This window comes from Homalodisca vitripennis, chromosome X, assembly GCF_021130785.1.
Source record: "Homalodisca vitripennis isolate AUS2020 chromosome X, UT_GWSS_2.1, whole genome shotgun sequence".
NCBI classification, from domain to species: domain Eukaryota; kingdom Metazoa; phylum Arthropoda; class Insecta; order Hemiptera; family Cicadellidae; genus Homalodisca; species Homalodisca vitripennis.
The window spans coordinates 138950958-138978596 of NC_060215.1; the positions used below are offsets into that span (position 1 = coordinate 138950958).

Genomic DNA, 27639 nt, shown 5'->3' on the forward strand with positions numbered 1-27639 from the left:
TATACTATCTGATAATATAATTACAAAAACACACAATTATAACCAGGTATTTGGTAATTTTTATGGATGGGCTGGAGCTTTTCTCGAACACTGAAACATCCTCTGGCTGAAGATCAAATATGCTCTTGAGCTGCCCAGTGTCAGGAGTGAGGCAGGTGGCTTTGCGTATTTGTGCTACGGCACGCAGCCGCACATCCAGCACTGTGGAACGCACTTGCTCCCTTAGCCAGCGGCGCAGCCATTGTGCTACACGCAGTAATGACCCATCACACATCCATTGGTTTCCGTTCAGGATCAGCCCCCCTGCAAAAAACACCTCATTAATATCAGTATTGAAGTTTAGTTTTATTTAATGCATCCGCCATTCAACAATAAACTGCACAGTTAGTTGGCATTTAAATCTGATATTTGTTAGATAATAGTTAATCAGTCTGATATTCAGATTTAGGACTCATATGTAAGAGTGACCACCGATCGACCGTGTTTTAATCAATGCCTCTTTTGCATGAATTATATCGTAGTTTAGAATTTTCTACTCAATTCGGATTGAAAATAGTCATTGATATTTTAAGTTCAATGGTCCCAGTTAATAAAACTAAACTAAACGGTAGGGCTATGTGAAATAACAACCTGACAACAGTACTGGTGATTTTTATGAAAATAGCACATATTATAACATAAATACAACATTAATGTCATAAAAGTTGTAGATCATGGGATGAATTGTACCTGAGATCAGGTTGGTTCCGTAGTTCTCCCAAGTGGTCGGTTGTTTGTAGAACTGGTCCATGCTGAAGGTGGTGAACTGGTTATGGCTGAGGTCCAGCGTGAGGTGTTTGATCTTCAACAGTTTGGTGATCAACTGTTCCGGCAGACTGTTGATGGCCGTGTGTGAGATGGACAGGACCAGACCTCTGTTGTCCTCCAGTCCATCCAAGGACTCAGGATTGATGGCTGTCAGGTTCTCACCAGTGATCCTCAACTCCTTCAAGTGAGGACTGAATCCCCCAAGGAGTTGGTCGGACAGAATGTCCTCTTGGATGTTGACAGACAGTTTCTCCAGTGAAGGGATTGTTGTTAAAACACTGGCCAAGCGGAATCGGTACTTCTCTATTTGAGGCCAAGTTTGCACTTGCAAGGACTTCAGCATCGTTTGGTTGGAAAGTGTTCCAGAATCCATCCTTTCCAGGAAAGGCAGGTTCTCAATATTGAGGTGCTCCAGGGAACCCATCCCAGAGAAACTGTCTTTAGTTAGGATCTGTAAAGAACATCAAATTTACTTACATTTCCATTTAATCTAATATATAAAGATCTCGTGTCACTGTGTTTGTGGTCAAACTAAACCGATTTTTATGAAATTTTGTATGTATATTTGGTAGTTATGAAAATAAGTTGTAAAGTATATTTCATACCGCTAGGTGGTTAGGGTATCTCTATCCAGAAGAATTTTCAAAAGGTAAACAAATTGAAGACAAACCGCGATCTATCATTTTTCATTAGTTCAAGACATTTTTCAATAAGATACCGCCACATGTGATAAAATTACTTTGGTGGATTGGTTAGCAAGACTTTCATTATATTCTATCGGGTCCTTCCATACTCTGTTGTACCATTTTATTTAGAAGACATTTAATGAATACATTTTTACATAAAATTGAGCTTGTTTATATACAAAACGTTACCATGTAAACTCAAGTTCAACTTTTGATGTATGTTCTTGAATATGCCATTATCGTATTGCAGAAATATTTGGGACCGGTATAAAGTTACCTAAAAGCACTACTCAAAAAAGATTGCCTATTCATGTCAGTTGTCAATTACAGATACAAGTTTCATGCATGTATTTGAGGTAAATGAATAACGGTTGAGTGAAATTGGCAAGTGAGGTGTAAGTCTTTATCAGTAGATTGATTGGTTGACTGCAGAATTCCAGTTCCTGAAAGTGTAATTTCTAATACCAACTAATCATGATTTGGACATCAGTCTCCATGTTATCCTAGTGAAAAATATATCATACAAATTTATCTCAAAGTACCTACAGGATTACAGGTCTATGTTAACATATCCAATCTATTACGTGTTTCATGAAATGAACATAACGTTTTAGAGTAATAAATTATTCGCTACTCTGTGATGCCACGATCCTGGCAGCAATCAATGGGGAATAGGAGGAAAACCGCTTGTGAACTTTGACGCCGCCAGGCCACGCCTGTCATGAATAGAAGAAATCATGATGCTAAGATATATAATAGGGAATCTGTGGATGGTTTAGACCAACAGTGCCATATCAGAATGAATAGATGGCATTGGACTGTGGTAGACATGTTAATGTGTGTTATTTTACTGATAGCTTAGAACAGTTCTAGCTGGTTGGTCGGCAGATTTATTGTAACCTGTATTCTGTAGTTCAGTTTTAAAAATTAATGTTGTGTTTGTTTTTTATTAAGTGCACGTTTTAGAGTTAGAGAAGTTGACACACAACATGGTGGTTGTAATTCCTGACTTATGCGTGTCACAACACCTCTGGTATGATTTGTTTATTTTAACGTAGATTGTACGAGGGTTGTTTTTTTCCACCTCCAATCTCACGCCATGATGGCCAGATGCATGGCAGGTCTGCGGTGTTCGCGCATCTTCCCCACAACAACATTTTTCACTTGTTACAATAATAGGATCGAAATTTTAAAGATGGCCGAATGTCAAATTCAAGGATCAATTCGAGAAATGTCAATGCTGAAGCCATTCAGTGATTTTTGTGGGTGTCAGTCAACATCTTTAGCTTTATACACCACTCACGTACAACACCATCACTTATAATGTTTTCCCCATAAACACAGCACATTCTCTGATGGATTTCTGCTACACTATTCCCTTTTGCCTGCAGGAAACAAATAAAACTCCTCAATTCACATTTGGCGGGAGAATCAATAGAGGCGTACATGTTTGTGCGAGTGCAGCTCAGCACATACTAGCTACTTGAACTTGGCAGTGACAAATGTTGTAGCGGGGAATATGTGTGAACGACTACTGCACACACCGTGGACCTGCCACATGTCTGGCCGTCATGGCGTGAGATCATCGTTCCTGGTAAAAATTACTCAGCCTTATAGTAGTAACAGTAACTGGAACTTGTACTTGTAACATTTTAGGAGCACTCAGTAACTTGTGAGTCTCTACCCTGCAGGGATCACTTCTGGCTGGTTTACACCTTCCAGTTGAACCTACCACAGTGAGCACAGCAAAAACTGAGTGTCACTTAAATCTGGCAACCTTATAGATGTCCAGGAGCGACACATCACTAACCGCAAATGTCGAGATTCTGGGTCAATTCGATAGGTCTAGTCTACTGCGGGAGATGACTGACTGTGGAGTTGGTGGGGTTTGTTCCCTAACTATCAGAGGTTCTTGCTAGCCTCAACAAAAGGGTATGCCACCCCCTGCCTGCTTTTACTGGAGAGGCTGGTTCAGAACTGGCATCCCCTTCTTTGGAGGGGACATGACTTAAGATTAGTGCCCTAAATTCTTCCCCATGGATCTCGATAGGAGGCGGCAACTACCCTCAACCTTTCCCATCCAAAATATCCTGTCACTCCGAAAGCAGCACAAAGGTATAAGACTAGGTGCAATTTATAACCTTCTTGTCCTAAGAGAAAAAAAAGTGTGAGTCTAAATCAGGACAAGTACATTTTGTACTCGGTTACTGAAGTACTGGGTACTTGTAGAAGCCAGTAGAAATAGTAATAACTAACCTCACTTTTGTGGTTGTAATATGACGGTGAAATTCATGCATTTAGGGTTTTGAAAATTATGAATTATTATATATGCAGTGCCATGTACTTGTAAATTCAAATGGTTATAAGGTTTGAATCTATATGTTTAGTTATGATTTATTTCAAAGTTTCAACATAAATGTTATTTTTTGTCAAAAATAGACGATCAAATAGCGATCGATTATTTTGAAATAAAATGCTCTTCGGGGGTCAGTTACTGTTTGTCTACCCCCCGTCAGTGCGCCCCTCCTAAAGATGACTTACAAAAAATATCGTACTGTCATTTTCTCATCGAAATTAATATTGATTTACCTTATTTAATTTTTCTACCTCACAATAAAATATGTATCACTTCTTTAACTTTACATTTTAATTTTTAGATATCGAACAATGAATATGTCTATCACATTAATGAAAATCATTAAACTGAGAAAATGAATGGTTGGAAATTAGTTTTATCAGCAGTCATCGTCTACAGCACTCCATGTTTCTTTTTGTCATATGGCAGAACGTTTTCCGGGTCAGCTAGTTAAGTATAAATATCAATGGTGCACACAGGTAACTGAATTGTTTAAAATATCAATCTTTGTGGACCGGAGATTAAATTAATTAAAGGACAGGGATTAAATTAAAGTAGCATGCAGTTTTCCATTCGGTCCGATAGTTTCATGTATCTCCAGTAAATTGACGATGGCGGTGTACATATTTCAGACAGTTCAGACTGTGTAAATCTAATTGTTCAGTAAACATAAGCCTATTTCATTTTAATTAATTTTAGCCTAGTATTAAATCTATTTTAATATAATTATGTTAAACACATTTTATGGTTCACTACAAGACAGTCATAGATAAAACACGAATGAAGTACTGTTACAGGAACAGTGTTTGGGAAAATTAATCTGATTTGCCAGGACACATGCATAATGTACCATGTTTCATTATCTTCCTTATGTATACTTCTGTGCTGTGAGAAGGTAGAATGTTTTTTTTTTTTTGTAATGGTCAGAAAATAGAAGGTAAAGAAAAAGTAAATTATGTTAACAATGCCATGTTAAACCATTGCAGACGGTATACTTTGGTTAGTTGTGCATACATTTTACCACAATAAAAAGCAAGTGTAGTTGATGAATACCCAGGCACATTGTTTCATTTTTCTTCATTTTATAATGTTCAGAATTTGTAATCAGAAAATACAGGGTGGCGCAAAAGTCACTGGACAGTTGGTTAAAACAAGACTAGATTTATTTACAATTATTTTTTATATTCAAATGGTTTTCCGTCTTCATTAATACATCTTTGAAGTCTTTCTGGAATACTTTTACATACTCTACGACATAGTGTGGGATCATTGTCCAAATCATAATTTACAATTATTTTTTATATTCAAATGGTTTTCCGTCTTCATTAATACATCTTTGAAGTCTTTCTGGAATACTTTTACATACTCTACGACATAGTGTGGGATCATTGTCCAAATCATAAAATGCGTCCTGTATGTAGTCTTTCAGTTCGTCATCAATTCATCCATGTTGTTCAAATCTATCTCGTATGTCGTACACTGTTTGTCTAGACGGTGGTTTTGATCTAAAGTGTATTCCCCATTCATTAACAACTGCAGTAGCACCACTTTTATAAAATGTTCTTAACGCGAAAATCCTTTCTTCTTTCGTTAACATTATGACTAATGTTTAACAAAAATTCTATTAGAAAAATAATAATTCGGGGACTGCAGCTTTAAACACGTGTCACAGATGAACTCACTAGTACGATTGTTGTGTGCTTCATTGCATTGTATTGCCAACTTAAAAAGGCATAATTACCAACATTTAGTAATACCAACATCATGGACGAAAACTATTGTACTACGTCTTGCTGTTATTTTTTTCTTCTTTTAACCAACTGTCCAGTGACTTTTGCGCCACCCTGTATGTTTTAGTCAAATTCTAAATGTTCTGAAACTTTAAAAAAGATTTTTATCTACAAATCATGTTTCAGGGTAAAAAGCAAAGTATTTTAAAAGGGGATCTAGAAAATACTATTGCATTTTTATATTCATACCCAATGTAAAAATAAACATTGTACAAACCACTGAAATGTACATAAAAAATCTCACAATATATTATTGTAATTTTATAGAAAATTTCTATTGAAACCATACAGACCCAAACAACTTTCCAAACTAATCCCAGAATTCTCTTGTAAGGAATCAGAAAATTAGTACATGAAGGGGCAACATTAATGCCCATATTTTGGAGCATTCTGGTATAAATAATTAACAGTTTGAAAAACGTTCCCACAACACATTGCAGAGACTACGACTCATGGAAAAGGTTAAGAAAAAACCATTAATCTTATTAAATGAAACCAGCTGGGTTCTCTCAAGAGCATGTGTCTGCCAAGGAAACTTCAACATCTATGATGGAATTTGCTGGATGGTTTTGGAGGATAAAGTAATAGTCAATTACTCATTTACGTTTCAGTGAACTTAATAAAACAAAAATCAGATAAATAAAATCATATTAATACAGAAAATTGTGGGTGTAAAATTTTACCTTGATGAGGTTATGAGAAATGTCCAGGTGTTTGAGGAAGGGGAGGAAGTGCCAGGTCTGTGAAGGCAAGGATGTCAGGAGATTGTTGCTTATTTCCAGTGATCTCAATTGATACAACTGTTTTATGGAAAAAGGATCGATCTCTGCTATAAAATTTGATGACAAGTTCAACTCCAGTAAATAAGGGAGAGGTAAGATGGGAACGGATTTTAGCAAAGTTTCTGCCAAATTTAAGACTCTGAGTTTTTGTGTATGGTAAAAAATGTGTTTGAAGTTTGCCCTTATTGGATTACCGGAAAGATCTAATTTTAATATCGACTGTACTGTGGAAAACACATTGTCAGGAAGAATGGACAGTTTGTTGTGACGCAGGTTGAGAACAGTTAAAAATGGTGTGTCAGCGAACATGGTGCTGTCCAGATGTTCTATAAAATTATAAGAAATATCCAGATGCCTCAAAGTGTATCCTATTTCGGCAAGTGCACCCGAAGGCATAGCTACGAATTTGTTATTTGAAAGGTCGACTTTCTCTAATTTAGAACCCAGAAACGTATCCCTCGGTAGAGAACGGATGGTGTTGAATGAAAGGTTTATTATACGCAGCTTCCCTATTAGAGAAAACTGTTGCACATGTAGCTGTTCAATATTATTGTGTGACATGTCCAAGTATTGAACGTGTTCGATACCGATGAACGCCTTTTTGTGCAAGCCCTTGATTTGGTTATTACTTATATCCAACATAGTGAGAAGAGCCAAGTTACCAAAAGCCGTGTTGTGCAAGTGTGTTATCATATTGTGACACAGATGGAGTTGTCGCAGACTGGGTGACACCGCATTCAGAAAGTTCACAGGGACCTCTGTCAGATGATTGTTGGTTAAATCCAGTACTTTGATAAATAATGGGCTTTGCGTCTCACTGACAAACAAGTTCGATATTAAATTGTAGGATAGATTCAAGGCCATGGGGAACTGACTAGTCGATACGTTCTGGAAGACGCTGAGAGAAAACTCTCTCATGAGGTTGTTCTGTAAATCAAGTCTCAGGATGCGAGGAATGTCGATGAATGCGTGCTCAGAGACGACTGAAATCTGATTTTCTGATAAGGAAACTGTGATCAAGTTGGGAAGTTGTACGAAGGTGTACGTTTTGATGACTTTGATGTAGTTTCCGGTGAGTGCAACAGAGCGTAGCTCACTGAGAGAAGTGAACATGTTGGTCTCGATGGTGGATATCAAGTTGTACGACAGCCATACGTCGTGGAGTTGTTTGTGTACGTTGCTATGGAATAGCCCGACCGGTAGAGTCGTGAGTTTGTTGTGCTCCAAGTCCAGATAGTGTAGCTTGCCGAAACTGTAGAAAGCAGTCTTGGGCAACGCAGTTATAGCGTTGTTATCTAAGAACAGTATTGTGATTGATGTGAGAGGTTTTAAAGCCTCCTCCGGGAATTCTTTGGTTTGCATAAAACTCATATCTAACTTGTACAGACTATCAGCCAGTTTAGAAAATGCTGTAGTGTGTATATCTTTGATGTTGTTAAATGACAAATTTAACTCTTGAAGCTGAGGGGTGTGCTCAAAAGCATTCTCAGGTAAATAGCTCAATTTGTTGCTTTGAAGGAACAGAGTATCTATAGATTTTCCCCATCCTTTAAAGTCATCTACTGTGATAGCTTCTATCGAGTTGTAGCTCAGATCTAATTGTGCTAGTTTAGTGAATCCCTTTAAAGCAATAGTAGGTACTCCTGTTAAATGGTTTCCGGATAAAAGTAGATATCGAAGAGTATCAAAAAAGGTACTGAAAGCGTCCTCTTCAATTCTTTTGATGCCATTCGAGGATATGTCTAAGTGTTTGATTTTTTTAAGCTGAGAAAACGCTTTAGGAACATTCATTATATTGTTCCCCCGTAAGCTGATAAACTCAAGAGTGTTTGAAACCCCGGCAAAAGCTCTTTCATCTATGAACTCGAGTTTGTTATGGTCTAGATTGACTCTCTGAAGACTGAGTCCTTTGAAGGTCTGAAATGAAAGATTCATCAACTTGTTGTGTTCCAGCCCGATCCCTCCTAGAGTCAGAGTGCCATTGAACAAGTTGTCTACATTGGTAAGTCCGTTTCCACTGAGATCCAACTGGTCCAAGCGTTTTTTGTTGGTGAATGTGAAGTCGATGGTGGCGATGTTGTTATCATTTAGGCTAAGGGAGGTAAGGTGGTGGAGGAGGTCGATGGCCTTGCCTGGGAAGCGGGTGAGGTAGTTGTTGGAGAGGCTGAGAACCTCGAGTGTCGGAGGGAGGGATCCTGGCTCCACACTCTTCAGTTTGTTGCCGTCCAGGTCCAGCCACTTGACCTTGCGCAGACTCGACAGGGAGTACATCTCGTCAGAGGGCAGCTCTCGCAGACCGTTGTTTCGCAAGTACAGACTCAGCAGAGATTCCTGCATTCGACCCCAATCGGAGCTGAATTCGGTTTTGATATGCTCTACGTGGTTGCTGAACAAAGAATACAGTTTATTAAACTACTTTCGGTAACAAAAACTAAAATGTGCTTATATAAACTTTAAGAAATTAATTACAGAATACCTGAAACAATTTTCTTTGACTGTAAAAGTGGACCTATTTCAGGATACCATTTCTTTCTGAGAAATAAAGTATGATGTTGAAAATTATTTATTCTTGTCCTGTAAACACAGTTTTAATACATTGGTTTTACGGTCATATTTCCGTGGGTATTTAGTTAAAAATGATATTAAATTTAATTTGTTGCAATATCAGTTTATTTTGTGAACGTAAAAAAACAATTCATACAATTGATTTTAAATATTTTTCAGTTGACACCATTTTGTTTCTGTGAACATGCGAGAGTTGTAACTTTTGCATACCATTCTTGATATTCTATTTGAAAAGTATGTAATGTTTCAAAATTATTAACCGGTAAATGCGCATTTCATGGAAGCTTAAACATGCAAATGTCTTTGTGGACCCACTGTATATACCATATATTATTTATCACAAATTAATTCAAACTAGTACAAATTTAATGCATTATTAATGGATAACTTGATTAAACATCATTATTCTTATAACTACTTCAACAAAGTCTTATACAAATGTAAGTTTTCTGTCAGAAAGTAAACATCAACAAAAACTAGAAGTAATCAAATAGTAAAGCTATAAAATATTGTATTCAGTACTCAAGGAAATTTAGAGAAACACAACTTTTCTGCATCCAAGAATGTTTTGCTAACTCTACTGAAAATTACCTCTGAATGTAGAGATGGTTCAGGTTTTTTATATAACGCAAAGCTTGCAGAGGTATCTCCTGAAGCTGGTTGTTGCTTAGGTCTATAGATTTCACCATGTCTGAAGTCATCCTAAGCACAACACACAATTTAGAAATACACAAAATTGTGTGCAACTTGTAAATTAAATATACACACATACAAACAATGCATAATGGAATAACATTTTTTACCTATATTATACACCTTTTACTGTGCAAATTCTTCCCCTAACTCTGATATATAAGATCCTTTTACAGGCCTGTGGCCCATGGGGATGAATAGAATCTGGCTAAAAAGGAAAGACTAGCCTCATATTAAAAAATTTCTGTGAATGAATTGCAGTTGCAATCAGTGACAGAAAAAAGGAAGGAATTATGTGAATTATCTCTGACAACCTCTGTGTTATCATTACCCTTCATATGGTCAAACCACACATCAGATGCAAGTACTATGAGTTTAAAAAAATCTAATCGTTTGTCAACATTAGTTAGTTGATTATCGTAATTTAGAATGTATTTTTTCTGTTCTGCCTTTTTCCTGCCCAAAATCAAAATACATATTATTGATCAATAGCCCCTCCTGTGTGAGAACATGAATTCTTCATGTTCCCCACCATGAAATACATATTAAATGGGTGCTACAAAATAACAGAAGAAATTTTAAAATTTGAAATCTGATATATCGTTGTACAGGGCATGTTTTTTTAAGTAAGTACTGATTTGATATATAAAAAAATCAAGTAAACTTTTTGTAACAATTTTGTTTCTATATGAAAGCCCTCACTCTTGTATACGTAATTGCCATCAATATTAAGGCACTTATCATGTCTAAAAACAATCTTTGGTATACCATTGTCATACAAGATTTCTAACAGTGACTGCAACACGATCATGTTGATGCTATTGTCTTCGTTGTGACACTGACTTTCAAGATCCTTCTTCTGATGAAAAAAACAAACAATAGTCACTGGGTGCTAAATTTGGGGTTGTTTGGGGATTTTCAAATTGTTCCTAGGAAAATGCTTGAGTTTGTTTTTCCACATGTGAACAGACATTGTCATACAACGAAACATGCTTCTTGATAAAAAGTCATAAGAAAACTTCTTCAACCTTTAGGTCAACTTAAATGCTCATTTTCACTTTACCATTCACTTTCTTCATGAAATTGTTAGTGATCATTGATGGCCGTCCACTCTGTTTCCGATCATGAACATTCTTTTGCTCATCTTTTAAAGCCCTTACCAATTTCAATGCCAGTCCATTAATCATAATGTTTTGTCCATACACTTCACAATTATGATGGCGAATTTCAACAGCTTTCATGTCTTTAGCATGAAGAATAAAATGACAGCACACACTTCACAGTCTGCGGGATTTTCAGTCGACGAGGACATTTGAAATATGCATTAACAGATATAAAATCAATGAATTTTAGACATAATTGCATCAATGGCTTTGCTAACAGGTGAAGATAGACAGTGAGCAAGTGCAGAACATCGGAATTTCAAAACGGTACTTACTTAAAAAACACAACTCATATTGTTTACTTTTGTTATAATTACTAATCTATTCAATTAGTTAGTATTAGAATATTTACAAGTGCAATTATGTATTTGATGTCATTATATTTCTTACAAAAGATTTTAAATAATGATGATTGATTAAAAGTTTAATCTAGTCGAAGTTGTTTCAGTTGGTGTGTTAAAGTAGTTTCTTATAATACAAGACTTTAATTACATACTGGAATGATTTTTGATTGACATTAAAAATGCTGTTATCCATGAGCTGAATAACTTCCACCCTGACTCCACCGAGTGACTCTTCATTCAGCTGATCCAGTCCAGAACTCATGATGTCCAACTTTTCCAGTTCAATCATGGGAAGTTCTGAAACAATAACAGAGGGCTTTCATGAAATGTGTGCTATATTAATAGAGTTTCTTTATTTCAATTCAAAATGATAGTAGTTTATGCAATTGAATAATTGACACAAGTAGTTCAAGTAAAGGTTACTACTTGTAAAATCATAATTAAAACTAAGAATCATCTATGATGTTACTGGGTATGATGATTATTCAGAGTTACACTGTTGGTTTCAAGTTACATGAAAAATAATAATTTATTCATCCTTCCAAAAGCTATAAACGATAGAACAAATTTTATATTTGAAAACTGATTGACCTGATTTCCAGTAGTATGGTCAGTTTAATACACAACAAAAATTCTCTCAGCCTATTCCACAATACAATTAATAAATAAAGTCCCTATCTGTAATGTTTACATAAATTAAATTTATAGTTAAAAATTAATGTAAAATACATTTGTAGTAACACTTATAAAATATACAAAAAATTCACTTTAAATTAACTATTCTCTCTCATAATATAACATAAATAACAAAACAATTGTACCCATGAAGTAATTAAATATTTTTACTAAGTTACATTATTTAAGTTTTCACTAACATTTTGAATATTAAATCAAGTTTTTACATTATTATAAAACTCCTTGAAATTATTAATTTGTCTAAAATTACGAGGTATTTGGTTAAAATACCTAGGTTGGAAACAATTAAGATTGTCTGAAAATAGATTTATTAACCTTTAAATTGTTAAAATGGTAATGTAACATTTCCTATAGCATTGACACAAGGTATATTGTGATAAGAGTGACATTGTGACCAAAGATCATTGTAGCCTAAGGCCCACTGTGGCCCAAAGAACACTATGGCTTTGAGTTTCAATGTGACGCGAGGTACATAGTTGCCTGAGGAACACTCTGACCTGAGATACATTAGACTTGAGATTGTGTCCTCAGGATCATTGAGACCTGAGAAAATTTGTGACCTGGGGAACACTGTGATGTGAGGTACACTTTGAACTGAGAAATATTGTGGTCCAAGCATATCTCCTGTTCCCAATCAAAAAAAGATAAGAATAGAAGAAAGATAAGATAAGAAGAGCCTACCTGGAAACCTGTAGAAGGGGATGCCAACACAACTCACTTGGATGATGTTGTTGATGTCATCCATTTTAGGTGGTGTGTTCCTGGGCAGCTCTCTGAACTTGCAGAGGCACATGGGGTTGAAGGAGCAAGGGGCAGGCTGGGGAGTGAATGTAGACCCCAGTCTTGCTAACAGAATAACAAACACCCATATCTGCATAGAGACCTGCAAACAGGCAGTAATTATATTCCCACCAATATAATGAATCTTAAAAATACCCCTTTTTGCTTTCTTCATCACATATTGTGATTGATATTAATACATAATCTACTGAGTACAACAGGATACTTGCACTACACATTTAACAATGTACCACTAATTTTCTACATTTTTGTGGTTTTTGTATACATTTCCATATGGATATTTTTATTTCATTAAAAAACTACATGCTTTGTATACAAAGTCAAATCTTAAATTACAAAATATTATAAATTTTATATAGAAATTTCTTGTTATGTTTGCTGTGATGCAATTTTAACAGCACAAATTTATAAACTCTTTTAAATTTTGCTAATCCCAAATTGGTGGCATCTTTTATGCTCCAGAACAGTGTTGTACAAGTTAAAATGGGGTTATTTTACTTCTTATTTAACCTAAGTATGTATATGATTGATTGAAGAACGATGTAAAATCCTGGTTCTATCTTACACTCTTACGTAACAAATACAGCAGTTTTGAGTCCTTTGAAGCTTATTTTTGTGGCTTTGATTATTACTGTCATATAATTGTCACCCCTTCCATTTTTATTACAACTCCATAATAATTATTTTTTAACCCTTTGTAAACAAAATGTATCCAACCGATTTTTATAATTTCTTTTCGTTGCTTTGGTGATAAAATTAGCAACATTCTACATATCCTTATGTTTGAAAAATTAAAAATCATGTAAACAAAATATTTTACGTTTTGTTTACTAAGTATGAAGCAAATTTTATCCTGACTAAAATTTTTTTATACATTTCTTTAACTGTACTGTGTGAAGATCTAAGCAAGTTGCATACATAATATTGTTATTTACGTGGAAATTGAATGATGCTGTGTAAGCTAAAGTAAATTTGTTCTTGAAATTGCAAACTTTTGAGGGAAAAAGTCATTATAAAATTACTATTTGATTTATTTTTATACTTATTGTTTTATTTTTGCAGAAACAACTATTTCAAAGAAACAGTTCACTAAAACAGGAAGCACCTTGTTAAAAATAATGTTTATTATGTGCTAACAAAACTTACAGTTAGTTACTGGGAAACAGTCTGACTAATTAGTAACACTATTTTGTCTTTGTAAAACTCAGTCACAGTATTGTAACACAAAAAATATAGTAACACTAGTAACAACCAAGAATTAGTGCTATATTTTATGAAAATATAAAATTGCTGGCACATAAAAAAACAATGTAACTACGCTTAAATCAACCACTACATCAGCTGACGGAGAACAAGATCGTCATTATTATAAACAAAATGGAGAGGAAGTTATAGTAGATACGAGGCAGGATTTAGGTAGGCCAAACAGATTAAGTCATATTTCATGAGGAGGGGTATACTACTGATTTTTATTATTATGTATTAAAAATGTTGGATGTTCAGAAAATATTCTGACCAAAACTTCTACAAATAAGCAAACACGGACTGTATTATCCAGACACTTTACAGAATCAGAACAGCTTCTTCAACCATTATTTGTACACTCATCACAGGTTAACAAAATGAGTAAATCTATTCCCATATCTATTATGTAGTGATAGACGGTATGAAATAATGAACATATTTAATTTCCCTAATCTTATAAAATGTGTGAGTGTGAAAAAAATGTGTCACGTGAAAGGCTACATTGAAGTTCGAGAAACTTCTTGCAAAATATTAAGTTCATTTTGTTCTCAAGACATGCTCTGGAAAACAGACAGACGGACAGAGAGAAGAAGAATTTTGCCAGCCATTGAGTAAGTAGCCAAATTAGCCAAAATTTAAGTGTATAGCTCAATCCATCTTCGATATGTCCTGAAGAATGTTATGCTATGCTAACGCTTATGTGTAGAACTTCTTGTAGGTCACTTTTTAGGGAGGCAAAGGTTCTAACATTCCCATCGATTTATATTTTGTACTGCGTGACATTTGTTCACAAAAACCTCCACCTTTTCAAATCTCAAAATCCCCAACATCGTCACAATCTACGTCACTCCAATATGATTACCATTCCTGCCCATAGAACAAGTTTTTTTGAAAGACATTTATTAACCAGCGGCATTAAACTATATAATGCACTCACAGACTCTATGAAAACAAAAACAAGTCCTTCTTTTGAGAGGGAGGTCAAGCGGCATTTGGTACAGCGGGCTTACTACAGTGTCAGGGACTTTGTCGAGTGCTCTGGTCAGACTAGCTTATATTAAGCTTTATGTTAAGGACTAGCCACCTATGTAAGCTTTAGTTTATTTTATTTTAGCATTGACAAAAACTTTAATGCTATTTTAATTAATCTGACGTTTTTATATTTAATTTTATTAGGCCATTCTGAAAATCACTTAATGTAATTAACTATTACATATTATTGTTGACGCTATTTTGCAGTGTTATACTGTCTGACAATAAAGAATTTCTGATTTCTGATTGAGCCAAATCCCACAGAAGGACATACCCTATCTTTTACAGAAGCTTCATACAAAATTTCAAATCTATAACTATAACTCAATTAGTTTTCGACATATCGTTCAGATGGACAAACAAACAGAAGAGAAATTGCCCCCTTGCCCTCTGCCAAATGACAGGCTTCACTTACGCTCAGCCACTAAGTGATAATCTGCTCTGAGAATACTCCTGAATTGGGTTCTATCTCTAATGAAATTCCCAAGCTTAACAAAAGCAAGTTATATCAACTAATCAGGTAATGAATAATACCAGATTTAAATTGGGTTCTAATCTAATAAAACGTAAATATAAGTCTCAATCATTACTACCCAGGTTGAGCTTCTAAGTGAGCTAAAAACTCCAAATTTTATGTTTTTCATGCCAAAGTTACAAGAATTATACCCTTTTCATAGAATTGTATTATTAAGAACCCTTCTTAAACTTGTGTCATTGCCTGTATGAACTCTCGTAACAGATGTAAATTTAAAGTGAAATGCATTTTTATAGTGTACACATTTCATGTTTCTTTCGATTTTATTCTCCTCCCTAAACAGGGGCCCCGTGTGGAGCACAGGTTGCCCAGGCCAAGAACCACCCCTGGATTGGAGAGCTGCAATAAATAAAGTTTAGAAAGTACACAGATCAAAATTGTTGACATGCAAAAAAACTATTAAATAGTAGATATAATATTTACTGGCTATACAATCGCGTCTTACACATCTGTTCACAATTTATTCTCTGTTTAGCCAAGTAAAACAGGTTAGCCCTTTCATGGCAGCCGTTTCCCCGACACATGAATGAGAGGTGGCCTTGCTGAGAATATCTGAGAAGTGTGAGAGTTGCCAAGTCTCATTATAGACTGACTCAGAGGGGCTGACAGCTTGATTGGCCATTCTGCTCAAGTAGCTTCATTTCCTCAACAGTCCAAAACCCCTATTGCCTTTGCAAAAAACGCACACATAATTACTCGAAATGAACATAAAATTAAATAAAGATTTACTGTAGCTGTTAATCACATATAATAGCATATTGTATAATTTTAGATTTAAAGTAATTAAATATCAAGGATTCCCTCATATTGCTTCTTATTTGGTGCTAAGAACATTTAGAAAAGTGAAAAATTTCCCAATACCATGTTTTTATAGATACATGCATATATACGTAAAGGGCTAAAACTTTCAATCTTAGGTTTCTTACCAATAATACAGCCAAGTTTAGTGTTAGCACAAGTACTGCAGATTTACATGTTTTGTTTACTCCCAAGAATAACCTGAAAGACCTAACAAGTTGAAATAGGACCTATTTATTCAGAAATAAGTCAAATTCTAATAAGTTCTTGACATGAACTTTATGTAATTCATGGTGTTTATTGTTTATACGATAAACAAAATTAATAATGAATAGCAAAGGTTTTAAACTGTTTTGCAATCTAAAACTGAAAGTACAACATATTTTGGTGGTATCAATAAATAATTCATATTTGTGGTGAAGACCTAAATATTCAATTTGATGTTGTTAAAACAGCTATAGACTTTTACAAAATATCTTAGTTAAAATAATTCCTTCTGCTTGAATTATTAGTACTACAGAAATTGATAACTGTTTAGACAATGTTTTATTAACTGTAATACTTTGATTGAACGTGACTTTAGTATTATCAATTTTTCTTCCACAGACCATGATAATATTTGAATACAAATTAAAATAAATTTGAAATGTGTTAGCAGTAGGCTTAATCCTGTTGACAATACATTAATTAGTTAATATTATCTTTTTCAGCAAGGAAAAATGTATTATGTAGATTAACATGTTATGATTAGATAATCTTGATACAGTTGAATATAAGCTGACTGTTTGTTTCAAATATATTTTTACAACTTTATTTAATAACGTAAATCATTTTAAAGAACTCCAAAGAAATGAGCCAAATATCTTTATAAGAATAAATCATGACTGGTAGATATCTGATTTGTTAAAATTGAAAGAGAGGCTATAGTTTCTAATTAGATTACAACAAATTAGCGAATTTAAGTAAGTATAAAGTAAGTATATCGATCTTAAATAAACAGTACAGATGGGAAATTAGAAGTGCAAAATGTTGTTATACTTAAAACTAAAAAGAGAATAACACTAATAAAGTAATGATTGCATGGAAAGTGATAAGATAAAAATTATAAGGAGCACACCAAAAATAATGTTTTTAACTGTTTTCACTCTTCAGTAAAAGAAATGAAGAAGGAAATAAAAACTACTACAACAAATTTTATATTTACTGATCTATTAAAGAATTTAAACATGGCAGATAACACTTTTAAATTGAAATTAATTAGTAAAACTTGTGAGTTAAATGCAGCTAAGGGACTTTGGTAGGAGTACGCAACACCACATATTGCATAACAGGCTTTATTGAGGTTCTTTTATTTCTAAGGGATCGCCTATTGCCTTGCACTTAAGCCTCAAGGGCCTTTTGCACACCTCGGAAGTGTACCCATGAGGCCAAACAGTTTATGGTTTCAGCAGTTCTACAAACTGCCGAACAACTGATCAGATCCTCCTGGGGAAATTCATCACTCTTGTCCAGACTACCAAAGATGGTGTAGCGCTCCCTTGCTATTGCAGGACAGTCAAAGAGCAGGTGTCCTCCTGTTCGTCACACAATCCAACAGAGCGGATTCTCCCAGAGAATGCCGACTTTATGAAGATGTTTCCTCAGGTGACCATGTCCCATAATCAGACCCATAACCTAAGAAGACACCAATCTACTTAAGGAGAGGTCAGACGCCGCCCTGGAGGATGGTGACTGTAGGACCATTCTGCTCATTCTCAGATCAGGATGCAGCCTCCACCTTCTCTCATATTCACCGTGACCCCATTACAAGACAGCCCTAAAGGATTCACACCAAGACATACCACAAAACGGTTTAGGTCCTGTCATGTTAGACGCTGAGCCCAAGTTGGTCAGGGCATCATCTCTTTTGTTCCCAGAGATCCCCTCATGACCAGGAACCGAACAAACAGTCACATTGTTCATTCTGATAAGGGAAAAATAACTTGATAACAACCCCAAACAAGTTTAGAGTTGAACACACAAAAGTTCAATGCCTTTAATGCTGCCTATCTGTGAAAATGATAATCATCTTACTCCTCATGTGCTTGTGTGCAGACGAAGTATTCTCACAAGCACATTCCATTATGGCTGAGACTTCTGCTTGAAAGACTGTGGGACAATGTTTGGCCACCAGACAACAGCCCCAAATATTAGTGAAGGTCTAACCATGGAGACATAAAGCCAATACACAAGGCTCGGTTTAAGTCCCCAAAACCCACTTATCATAAGTTTGCACTGTATCAAAGACCATTTTCCTTTGGTAATAACCCTTTCCAGATGGAGTCCCCAGTTCAGGATCCTATCGAGGATTACACCCAGTTACTTGAACTTAGACTTTAACTCAGTGGAAGAGCCTCAATAAGAATGGACCAATACTCTACAACTAATGCCTTATTGTAAAGGCAACCATGACAACCTTAGTAAGGTTGACACTAAGGCCCATCCCATCACTCCAGTTTTTCTACCATGTTCAGAGCAGCATTGGTCAGTTTCGTGACTGTTGTGTTCAACTTGCAACTCACAAGAATCACATTGTCATCTGCATACCCCTATGCAAAGACACAAGCAGGTCGCCGCAACTAGGTTCCACAAAGAAGAGAAAGAACGCCACTCTGGGGACTGCCCCTCATAGTCCTTGCACTGATGCTTACTGCCCTTAGAGTGATAGTAACTTCCTATCTGTGAGTAGGGCCCTTCTCCAGTCACATATTTGATTATCAATACCAAGTGTCGAAACTGCATTAACAATCGCCTGAGTGCCTGTATTGTCAAAAGCTCCTTCAATGTCCAGAAAGACACCTATAGCTACTTCTTTCACTGCTAGTACCTTCTCAATGCTACATACCAGCTGATGCAAGGCTGAGTTGCATGATCTTCCTGGAGTGTAAGCATACTGATTTGGATGTAGAGGGCGAAACAAGAGAAATCCCACCCAAACAAACCTAGCAATCATCTTCTCCATGGCTTTGAGAAGAAAGGAGGACAGAGAGAACAGTCTAAAGGACTTGGGTCGATCCAGGCTAGACCTTTCCTGCTCTGATGTAAACACTACCTTGGATACACTCCAGAACAGAGGAATGTACCTGAGGACCACAGAAGCCCTGAACAGCCTACACAGCCGGGGAAGGAGAATATCCAACACCCACTGAAAACAAACCGGTCTCACTCCATCTCCACCAGGAGCTTTATTTAGATTAACGAGTTAATTGCCCACTCAGTCATTCTGAAGGTTATTACAGGACATGCCAAACTCACAATCAATCAATCAAATATCTTTATTCATTTGAATACATCAAGTGTACAAGAATAGTGTCAAAATGCCATCATACATATGGCCAATCTTATTACTAAAAATATTTGCTAGTTTGGTCTTTTTAATGACATGAATTCCTCCAACGAGTATAAACTAAGGCTTATAATATACTTGTTTAATTTGGCTTTAAAAATATTAATATCATTTTCCTTTAGAATATTTTCATGCAAACGCCTTAAAAATACTTTTCCAATGTAATTTGGTTTCTTTTTATATAACTCAAGTCGATGGTGCTCTGTTATTATAGTATTTTTCCATCTGGTGTTGTGAGGGTGTATGTCATTAATTGCACTTGAATCAGTTTTTACAATTAAGATTGTTTCATATATGTACATTCCATATACAGTCAAAAGTTCTAATTTTGTAAAATATTCCTTCACAGAATCATTATTTTTCAGACTTAACATAATACGAATCCCTTTTTTTTTCTGTAGCTTAAGTAGTTTATCCAAGTTTTTTTTTTGATGTTGAACCATATAGACTTATTCCAAAGTAATATGTGAGACTGAACATGTGCATGATAGACTGATTTTTAACATTTGGTGATTACATAGATATCCTCATTTGTCTAAGTGCATAAATTCCTGAGTTTAACTTTACTTATTACATGTTTTACAATGGTCGTCCCAACTAAGGAACTTATCAATTTTCAGCCCTAGAAAAATTTGTTGTATTTACTTCTTCAACTAAATCCGTATTATATAGTACCCTTGGTTTGTCAGTATTTCCATTCTGTTTTGTAGCAAAGGCAAACAAATTTTAGTCTTTTCAATATTTAAAGTCAGATTATTTGTTTTTTAGGAATTGGTTAACTAATGCCAATTTTTGTGCTATATTTCCGCTCTAGTTCTTGAAGAGTTTTTGCAGAAAATTTTAAATTTGAGTCATCAGCAAATAAGGTTAAGTATTGGTTTTTATTATTGTTTATTATTTGTGGCATATCATTTATGTAACATAAGAACAGGATTGGACCCAATATACTCCCTTGCGGTACTCCACTCCAAATTTTATTAACTGCAAATCTGAATGAATTTTATTTTTTTTGTTATTTTGAATGTATGATAATTCTACAAATTGTTTTCTGTTTGATAAATAAGATTCAAAGAGCTTGAATGACGTTTTTGTAACACCCATTTTTTTGTAATTTATCAAGAAGTACATCATGCTTAACGCTATCAAACGCTTTAGACAGGTCCATAAAAATTCCTACTGTCTTCTCCCCCTTATCGATTGATTCAATTACTGACTCCAAGAATGAGGTGGCCGCTATAATTACTGATTTGTTTGCACGAAATCCGTGCTGGGCAATATTCAACATTTGATTCATTTCTAAGTATTCTACTAATCTATTATAGATGGCTTTTTCAAAAATCTTGGATATATTAGATAACAGAGATATGGGACGGTAGTTTGAAATGTTTTGCTTGCTTCCTTTTTTAAAGACTGGTATTATTTTTTGAAACTTTTAATAAGTTTGGAAAATTTCCAGTAACAAATGCAGAATTAATAAGATGACTTAAAATTCTAGATAGATTTTTTTTAGCCGCTTTTACTACTGAAATCGGTATCTCGTCATGACCACAAGAGCTCTTATTTTTTAGAGAATCTATAATATGTTCTATTTCAGACTCACTTACTGGTTTTAGGTAAAATGCTGGTTGAAAGATATTATGTCTTTGGTAACTAATTTGATCAGTGGGTAACTCATGCTATCCAGAGATTGTTTACTCCCCACACAATTTACTACATTAACATAGTAGTTATTGAATTTTTTACTTATAATAAAAGGATCAGTGTAGAAGTTATTATCAATTGTTAGAGTGATATTTTCAGACTGATGATGGGTTCTTATTTCCAATCTCAGAATTTATTACTTCCCAAGACGCTTTTGAAATATTTTTGGCAATTTTTTATTTTATGATCATAATAGTTTTTCTTGGTTTTGTTTAGTTTCATCCTAAAAATCCTATTTCTTTTTCCTCAGGTACTTAAATAAATTATTATTTTTACTGTGTCTTGCCATTTTATATATTTCAGTCAACTCTTGTTTTTTCATCTTTAAGTTCAACTGTCACCCATTCGTTTTTCTTTTTTGTTCCCTTAATTGTTTTAAAATGAAATGATAAGTCAAAATAATATTTGAATATATCATAAAAAAATATTTTGTACTTAAGGTTCGAATTTTGCAAAATATACTTGGATCCAGTTTTCCTTCTCCAGAAAAGAATTAAACGTTTCAACATTCTCTTTGGATATGACACGCTTAAATTCTGATATTGAAATGTTTTCAGTTGGTAGATTTTTTTCAAATTTAACAAGTCAATTAATTGGCCATCGTGATCAGATAGCAGTGTTATAATTCCTTCAACTTTTATTTTACTTGTAGGGATATTAGTAAAAACATTATCTATAGCAGATTCAGAGTCCACAGTTACTCGGGTTGGGAAAGTTCACTAAGTATTTCAATCCATGACTTTTTAAATATTATTCAATTCAATTTTATCTGGTTTGTTAAGTAAAACATTAATGTTAAAGTCACCTACAATCAGAATATTTTTAAATTTTGCTAAAATATAATCAATTAGAATATCTAGTCTGCTCAAAAATTCATATACGTCAGACGATGGGGACCTATACATTCCAACAAGTACAAATACATAATCATTTAGATTACATTTAACAATACAAAATTCACATTGAAATCTTCACATAGTTTTTTCAGCTAAAGGTATTGACATGTTACTTACTTTTAGATCACACCTGGAAAGTATTAAGACTCCCCCCTTTGTAGTACTATCTCTACAGTAACTAGAGGCAGTGCTAAAGTTATGCAAATTTAGCCTTTCTAATTCCCAATTTCTAATGTTATGCTCAGTGATAACACAAATATCAGGTTGAACCTCGTCAATTATAATTTGAAGTGAATTTAATCGTGACGGAAGATGCTCAATATTCTGGTGAAAAATTCTGATCTTTTTATTTATTTCTTTGTCAGCGTGTTTGTGACCGGTATTAATTTTGCATTATTCTATCATTAACTTGTTTGTTATCACTACAAAAGGGTGAGGAACCCACCTCCAGATGCGAGCTCAATCTAAAAAACCATTATCAGTAATAACATCTCCGTTTGGTCTGTACACAGACCTATCCGACACAACACTAGTACTCTGCTTTTCACCGGAAACATTTTTAATAACTTGCACTGAACCATCTTTTTCACAGTCTATCTACCTCTTGAGTCTCAATTGAGTACAGACTGTTCCACTGTAGAAGTGTAACTGAATAACACAATGCACTTCACTTGAAATAGTTACTTATAGTGACAACACCACTCTAGTAGTAGTATATAATATTATTGTTGTTTTATTGTATTATAAGTTAAGTTGTCATTAGCGTGTATTAAATTATTGCTTTGTTATTGTCTTACTGTCATCATTGTTATCACTTATTATTGCTAATGTGTTAATTATACTAGTTTGTTTGTTATTCTGTTAAAATATTATTGTTACATTTTTTTGTATTGCTATAATATTATTATTAAACTCCTTCTATTGTTGAAGTGTAGTTCATTGGTTTTTTTCCCTTATAAGTTAAGTATGAAATAAACTCAATTATAGTAAGTTTCGTTATGATAACAGGATTTTGGACATTTGCCATCGTTATATGTAACAAGAAGTATAACACAACGTTTTGAGTATTGGAGTCTATCCTCTATGTCAGGTGGGTGGGTATTAGTACATACAAAAATAAAGAATAACAATAATAAAGAATGATAACGAAGAAGGATAAACAATAATAAAGGATAATTTCTTTATGTTTGTATGTACTAATACCACCCCACCTGATGAAGACGATATATTCTTTTAAATGAAATGTCTGAAATCCTGTTTTCCTGTCAAACCCATCATCAATAACAAACTTTAAACAAAGAACATTCATCATCTTTGAGTGTATTGTTTTTGCTATTAATTATTGTAAAATGGTGGAACCGTTGGATTAAATAAAATAAACACTATATTCGACGAGGACTGAATTACATGCAATTTGGAGTGGAGAAGGAAGGAGTGGGCTAGTCACATGAGCTAGCTATAGTATGAAGGAGGTAGCTCACACTATAGTACAAGCAAGTCGTTGGCTCTAATAAATGCCAACAGCCTTAGGAGCTGTAGAAAGCTTTACTTTCTCACTCCCAGTATTTTCTTAGGTGTTGATGGTGAGTAAACACTTCTTCATTAAGTGTTTTCTCAATAAACACAATACTTCGAATCATTAGCTTAATCAGGTGAGTTTGTGTAGTGGAAGGGGAACGACACTCTCACGGTGGTTTTCACGATTTAGTCGGTATATTTTATAACATACACTGCTGTAAATTTGGCCAAGATATAAATTGTGGAAGATTGTCCAATGGATCAGAATTGTATTTCTGTATATATAAAAGTGTACTTTTGTAACTGTGGCCAATAGTAGTCTTGTACAATTGTCCAATAAGTCAGTATTGCATTTATGGCCAAAAGTGTCATATTGTAATATTGGCCAATTGCTAACCTAGTGGTATTTCTCTTTATATGAATCAATATTTCAGAAGGTATGCCTCGTGTCATTAGATTAATCAGGTGAGTTTTTCATCCCCAGGGGTGTAGTGGAGGGAGAACACTGGTTTTTCATGCTTTCTTTGGTATATTTTACAACTTACACTGCTGTAAATTTGGCCAAGATAAAAATTGTGGAAGTTTGTCCAATGGATCAGAATTGTATGTTTGGCCAAAAGAGTACTTTTGTAACTGTGGCCAATAGTATAGTTTTGTAAAATTGTCCAATAAGTCAGTATCACATTTTTGGCCAAAAGTGTCATTTCTTTGTTTGAAGGTTATTTTTGACGATGGAAGGATTGTGAATAAGGTTTTCTTGTTTCACTGAACGATGGCAAATGTCCGGAAAAATCCTGTTTCCTTCAAAAGTGTCATATTGGCCAATTGCTAACCTAGTGGAATTTCTCCCTATATGAATGACTCCAGAAGGTATGCCTCGTGTCATTAGCTTTTTTTTGTTTAAAGTTTGTTATTGACAATGGATGGTTTGAAAGGATAATAGGTTTTCAGACATTTGCTATTGTTACCTTTTATAACCTATAGCGATGACAAATGTCCGAAATCATGTTAACCTTTCATTAGCTTAATCAGGAGAGTTTGTCCTTCCCAAGGGTGTAGTGGAGGGGAAAGGGTTTTCTCACACGGGTTTAGCACAATTTATTTTAGTATACTTTACAAGGTGCCTTTTATCAGTTTGCCCAATTTAAAAATTGTAGATGTTTGTCTAATGGTCAGAAATTGGAGTAGAGCCTCAGGATTAAGACTATCCAAAATGTTTATCTCTCCTTATGCTAGAGGGTGGGCAGCTCTCTTAGTTCAGAGTAGGAAGGATATTAGACTGATATTAGGGATGTTGACAGGACATGGCCCCCTAAGGAAACATCTTATGAGGGTGGGCCTTAGCCAGACTGACGAATGTAGACTCTGCGGAGAAGATCAGGAATCAGCAGAGCATATTTGGTTAGATTGTCCTGCCATCTCAAAAATTCAGAAAAGATTCCCGGGGGCATATCTCCTCAGCCCCAAGGATATCAGAGAACAGGAGCCCTCAAATCTGATAGGCTTCTGTAAAAGCCACGGACTTTGAGGACACAAATTTAAGCAAGGGAGGCGCAAAGGTCCTTTTAGGACTAAGCACGGAAACAAACCGTCCTTTTCCCTCAGGAGAAAAAAAACAATGGTCAGAATTGAATGTAGTGCTTTTTTGTTATTTTCGTCCCAGAGTACAGTTTTGTAAAACTGTCCAATAAAATATATCATGTATAGTAGAAGACTTTTAGTGAATAGAATCTTCCATTTAGCTACAATTTAATTTTTTTTATTGCGTTATAATTAATTTACAATCTTATAATATAATATAAAGGTATGAAATGTTGAGGAATCCCTAAGAATAAAATTAGCTACATCACTAAGAACTACATTTAAGCCATGTAAAATTAGTTATCAAAGAAAGGAATAAACTATACAAGGAAGATATTATACAATATCAAAGGAAGAGTTAAATTTTTCATGCTTTTAAATATTTGGTTCATTAGCATGAGTGTATTAAAGGCATTCGGCGGTGGTGGGACATGACAGGGTCCGGCCGAATATCTTTACCGGGGCCCGCCAAAGCTGAGTACGGCTCTGTATGTGTGATACACTTTAAAGCACTTTTAAATAATTCTTTTTTAAATTTAGTTCCAATGTCAAATAAGGCATTATTTAGTTTATTGCATAATATGTCAATGCTGGTGTTCCTGTTCGTATTGTTCTGCTTAAAATTGTTGTTATTTGTTGGTCATGAAGGATGAAATAATTAGACTGATAAGGCAAAGTTAACATAAGAAATTCAATGTGCTAGTACAGTTGTAGATTGGTAGTGAATACCATTTAAGTACATGAAGGATGAAGTAATTATAATCTGGTAAGATAAATCTAATTTTAATATGTGTTAAATATTAAAAATATCATAGTCTGAAAACTAACACATTATTTTATGTTTGATAACCGAAAAAACTCTTTCCTACATGAATTGGAATACAACATTTTTAATATTAGTATTTCTTGTATTAGGTATCTAACTTTATTCTTGTCTTTGTTTAACACTGTGTGCACATATAAATATGGTAGAACGCAAAATGGCCTCTGGTCTATATGCTTTGAGAACCATGTCACACCTTTTGTGACAAAACTATTGAAAATTATTTAAAATGTGCACATTGCCTCATACATTAACTAAGGTATTTGTGTATATGAAGGGACCACAAAGAATAATTTGGATAACATATTAGTATTGCAAAAGAAAGCAACTAGAAGGATTCAAAATCTTCATTATAACAAATCTGTTAAATCACATTTTCAAAATTTAAATATTTATACTGTTTATGGATATTACAATAATTATGAAACAATTTTATGTTCTGACAAGCAACCCAGAGATATGAAGATGCATGTCTATAATATAAGGGGGAAGGTGTTCAAAGTTCACTGCTGTCATCAATTAAATTTAAATAAAAACATATTTCTTATAAAAAAAATATATTTTTTTAAGTATTTACCAACAGAAATAATACAGGAAAAAGGAATAAAGAAATTTGAAACATTACTGAAAGACCACTAAATTAATTTACATTCTTATTCAATAGACGAATATTTACAGACATAATAATTCAGTAATATAAATGATTTAGGTTATGTTTGTTGAACGAATAAAGATATTTTGATTTGATTTGATACATGTATGGTGCACTACAGGTTCTGGTCCAGTTAGTACTACCCGGGTCAAGTTACCTGCGGTTCAAGAATTGTACTTATCTAGTTTGTCTATGATATAATATATTCAACTAAAAATAACTCAGAAATCACATATAGTAAAGCACATACAATATGTCATTGTCAATTGTGTCTAAAGTGATTCAAATCGTAACTATCATTTGGGAACAAATTAGAATAAGTCACAACTGTCATAAAATGTCTGCAGATGAAAAATATTTGAATATTTCACTAATCAAATCATCTGCAGTATTTCAAACTGTTACCCAACATATTTCAATTCTAAATAAAACTGTAAAATGTCAACAGTAGTTTAAAATGATTATAGTTCTAAAATAACAGTTAAAACATGTTGTGGTAGGGGGTACTGAAATAACTTAATTAAGCATACACAGGACTAGTAATTAAAGTACCTGATGAAGATCCTGCAGAGATTCAAGTTAGATGCAGAGAAAATAGAGGGCAGAGCTACAGTTATAGATTATCATATAAACACTCTGAGACAAGAGAACGGGAGACACCCAAACAGCGAGAGGGACAACATCAGACTGAACTGTCTCACTCTCAGAGATTCTGGAAGGGAGGGGATTTGGAGGCAAAAATACTATTCCAAATTTGTTCTGGGCACTTAATAATAAACACAAACTGTCA

The 27639-nt window shown here is 34.4% G+C and overlaps 1 protein-coding gene across 1 annotated transcript; it reads right to left on the bottom strand.

The window, feature by feature from the left end:
- On the bottom strand, window positions 1-27525 carry LOC124369908 (chaoptin-like). Its single transcript, XM_046828078.1, has 7 exons — window positions 27402-27525; window positions 12564-12765; window positions 11339-11483; window positions 9578-9688; window positions 6323-8807; window positions 730-1258; window positions 1-303 (listed from the first exon to the last, which is right to left on the bottom strand). The coding sequence occupies exons 2-7, from the start codon at window positions 12757-12759 to the stop codon at window positions 5-7; spliced, it is 3765 nt and encodes a 1254-aa protein (XP_046684034.1). The 5' UTR covers window positions 12760-12765; window positions 27402-27525; the 3' UTR covers window positions 1-4.
- Between the last annotated feature and the right edge of the window lie 114 nt (window positions 27526-27639).

Coding starts and splice junctions, on each gene's coding strand:
- LOC124369908 (XM_046828078.1), bottom strand. CDS start 12,759: ATGCAGATATGGGTGTTTGTTATTCTGTTAGCAAGACTGGGGTCTACA. Junction 11,484..12,563: donor CCCCTTCTACAGGTTTCCAG/GTAGGCTCTTCT, acceptor TTATTGTTTCAG/AACTTCCCATGATTGAACTG. Junction 8,808..9,577: donor AACCATCTCTACATTCAGAG/GTAATTTTCAGT, acceptor TTCTTTGTTCAG/CAACCACGTAGAGCATATCA.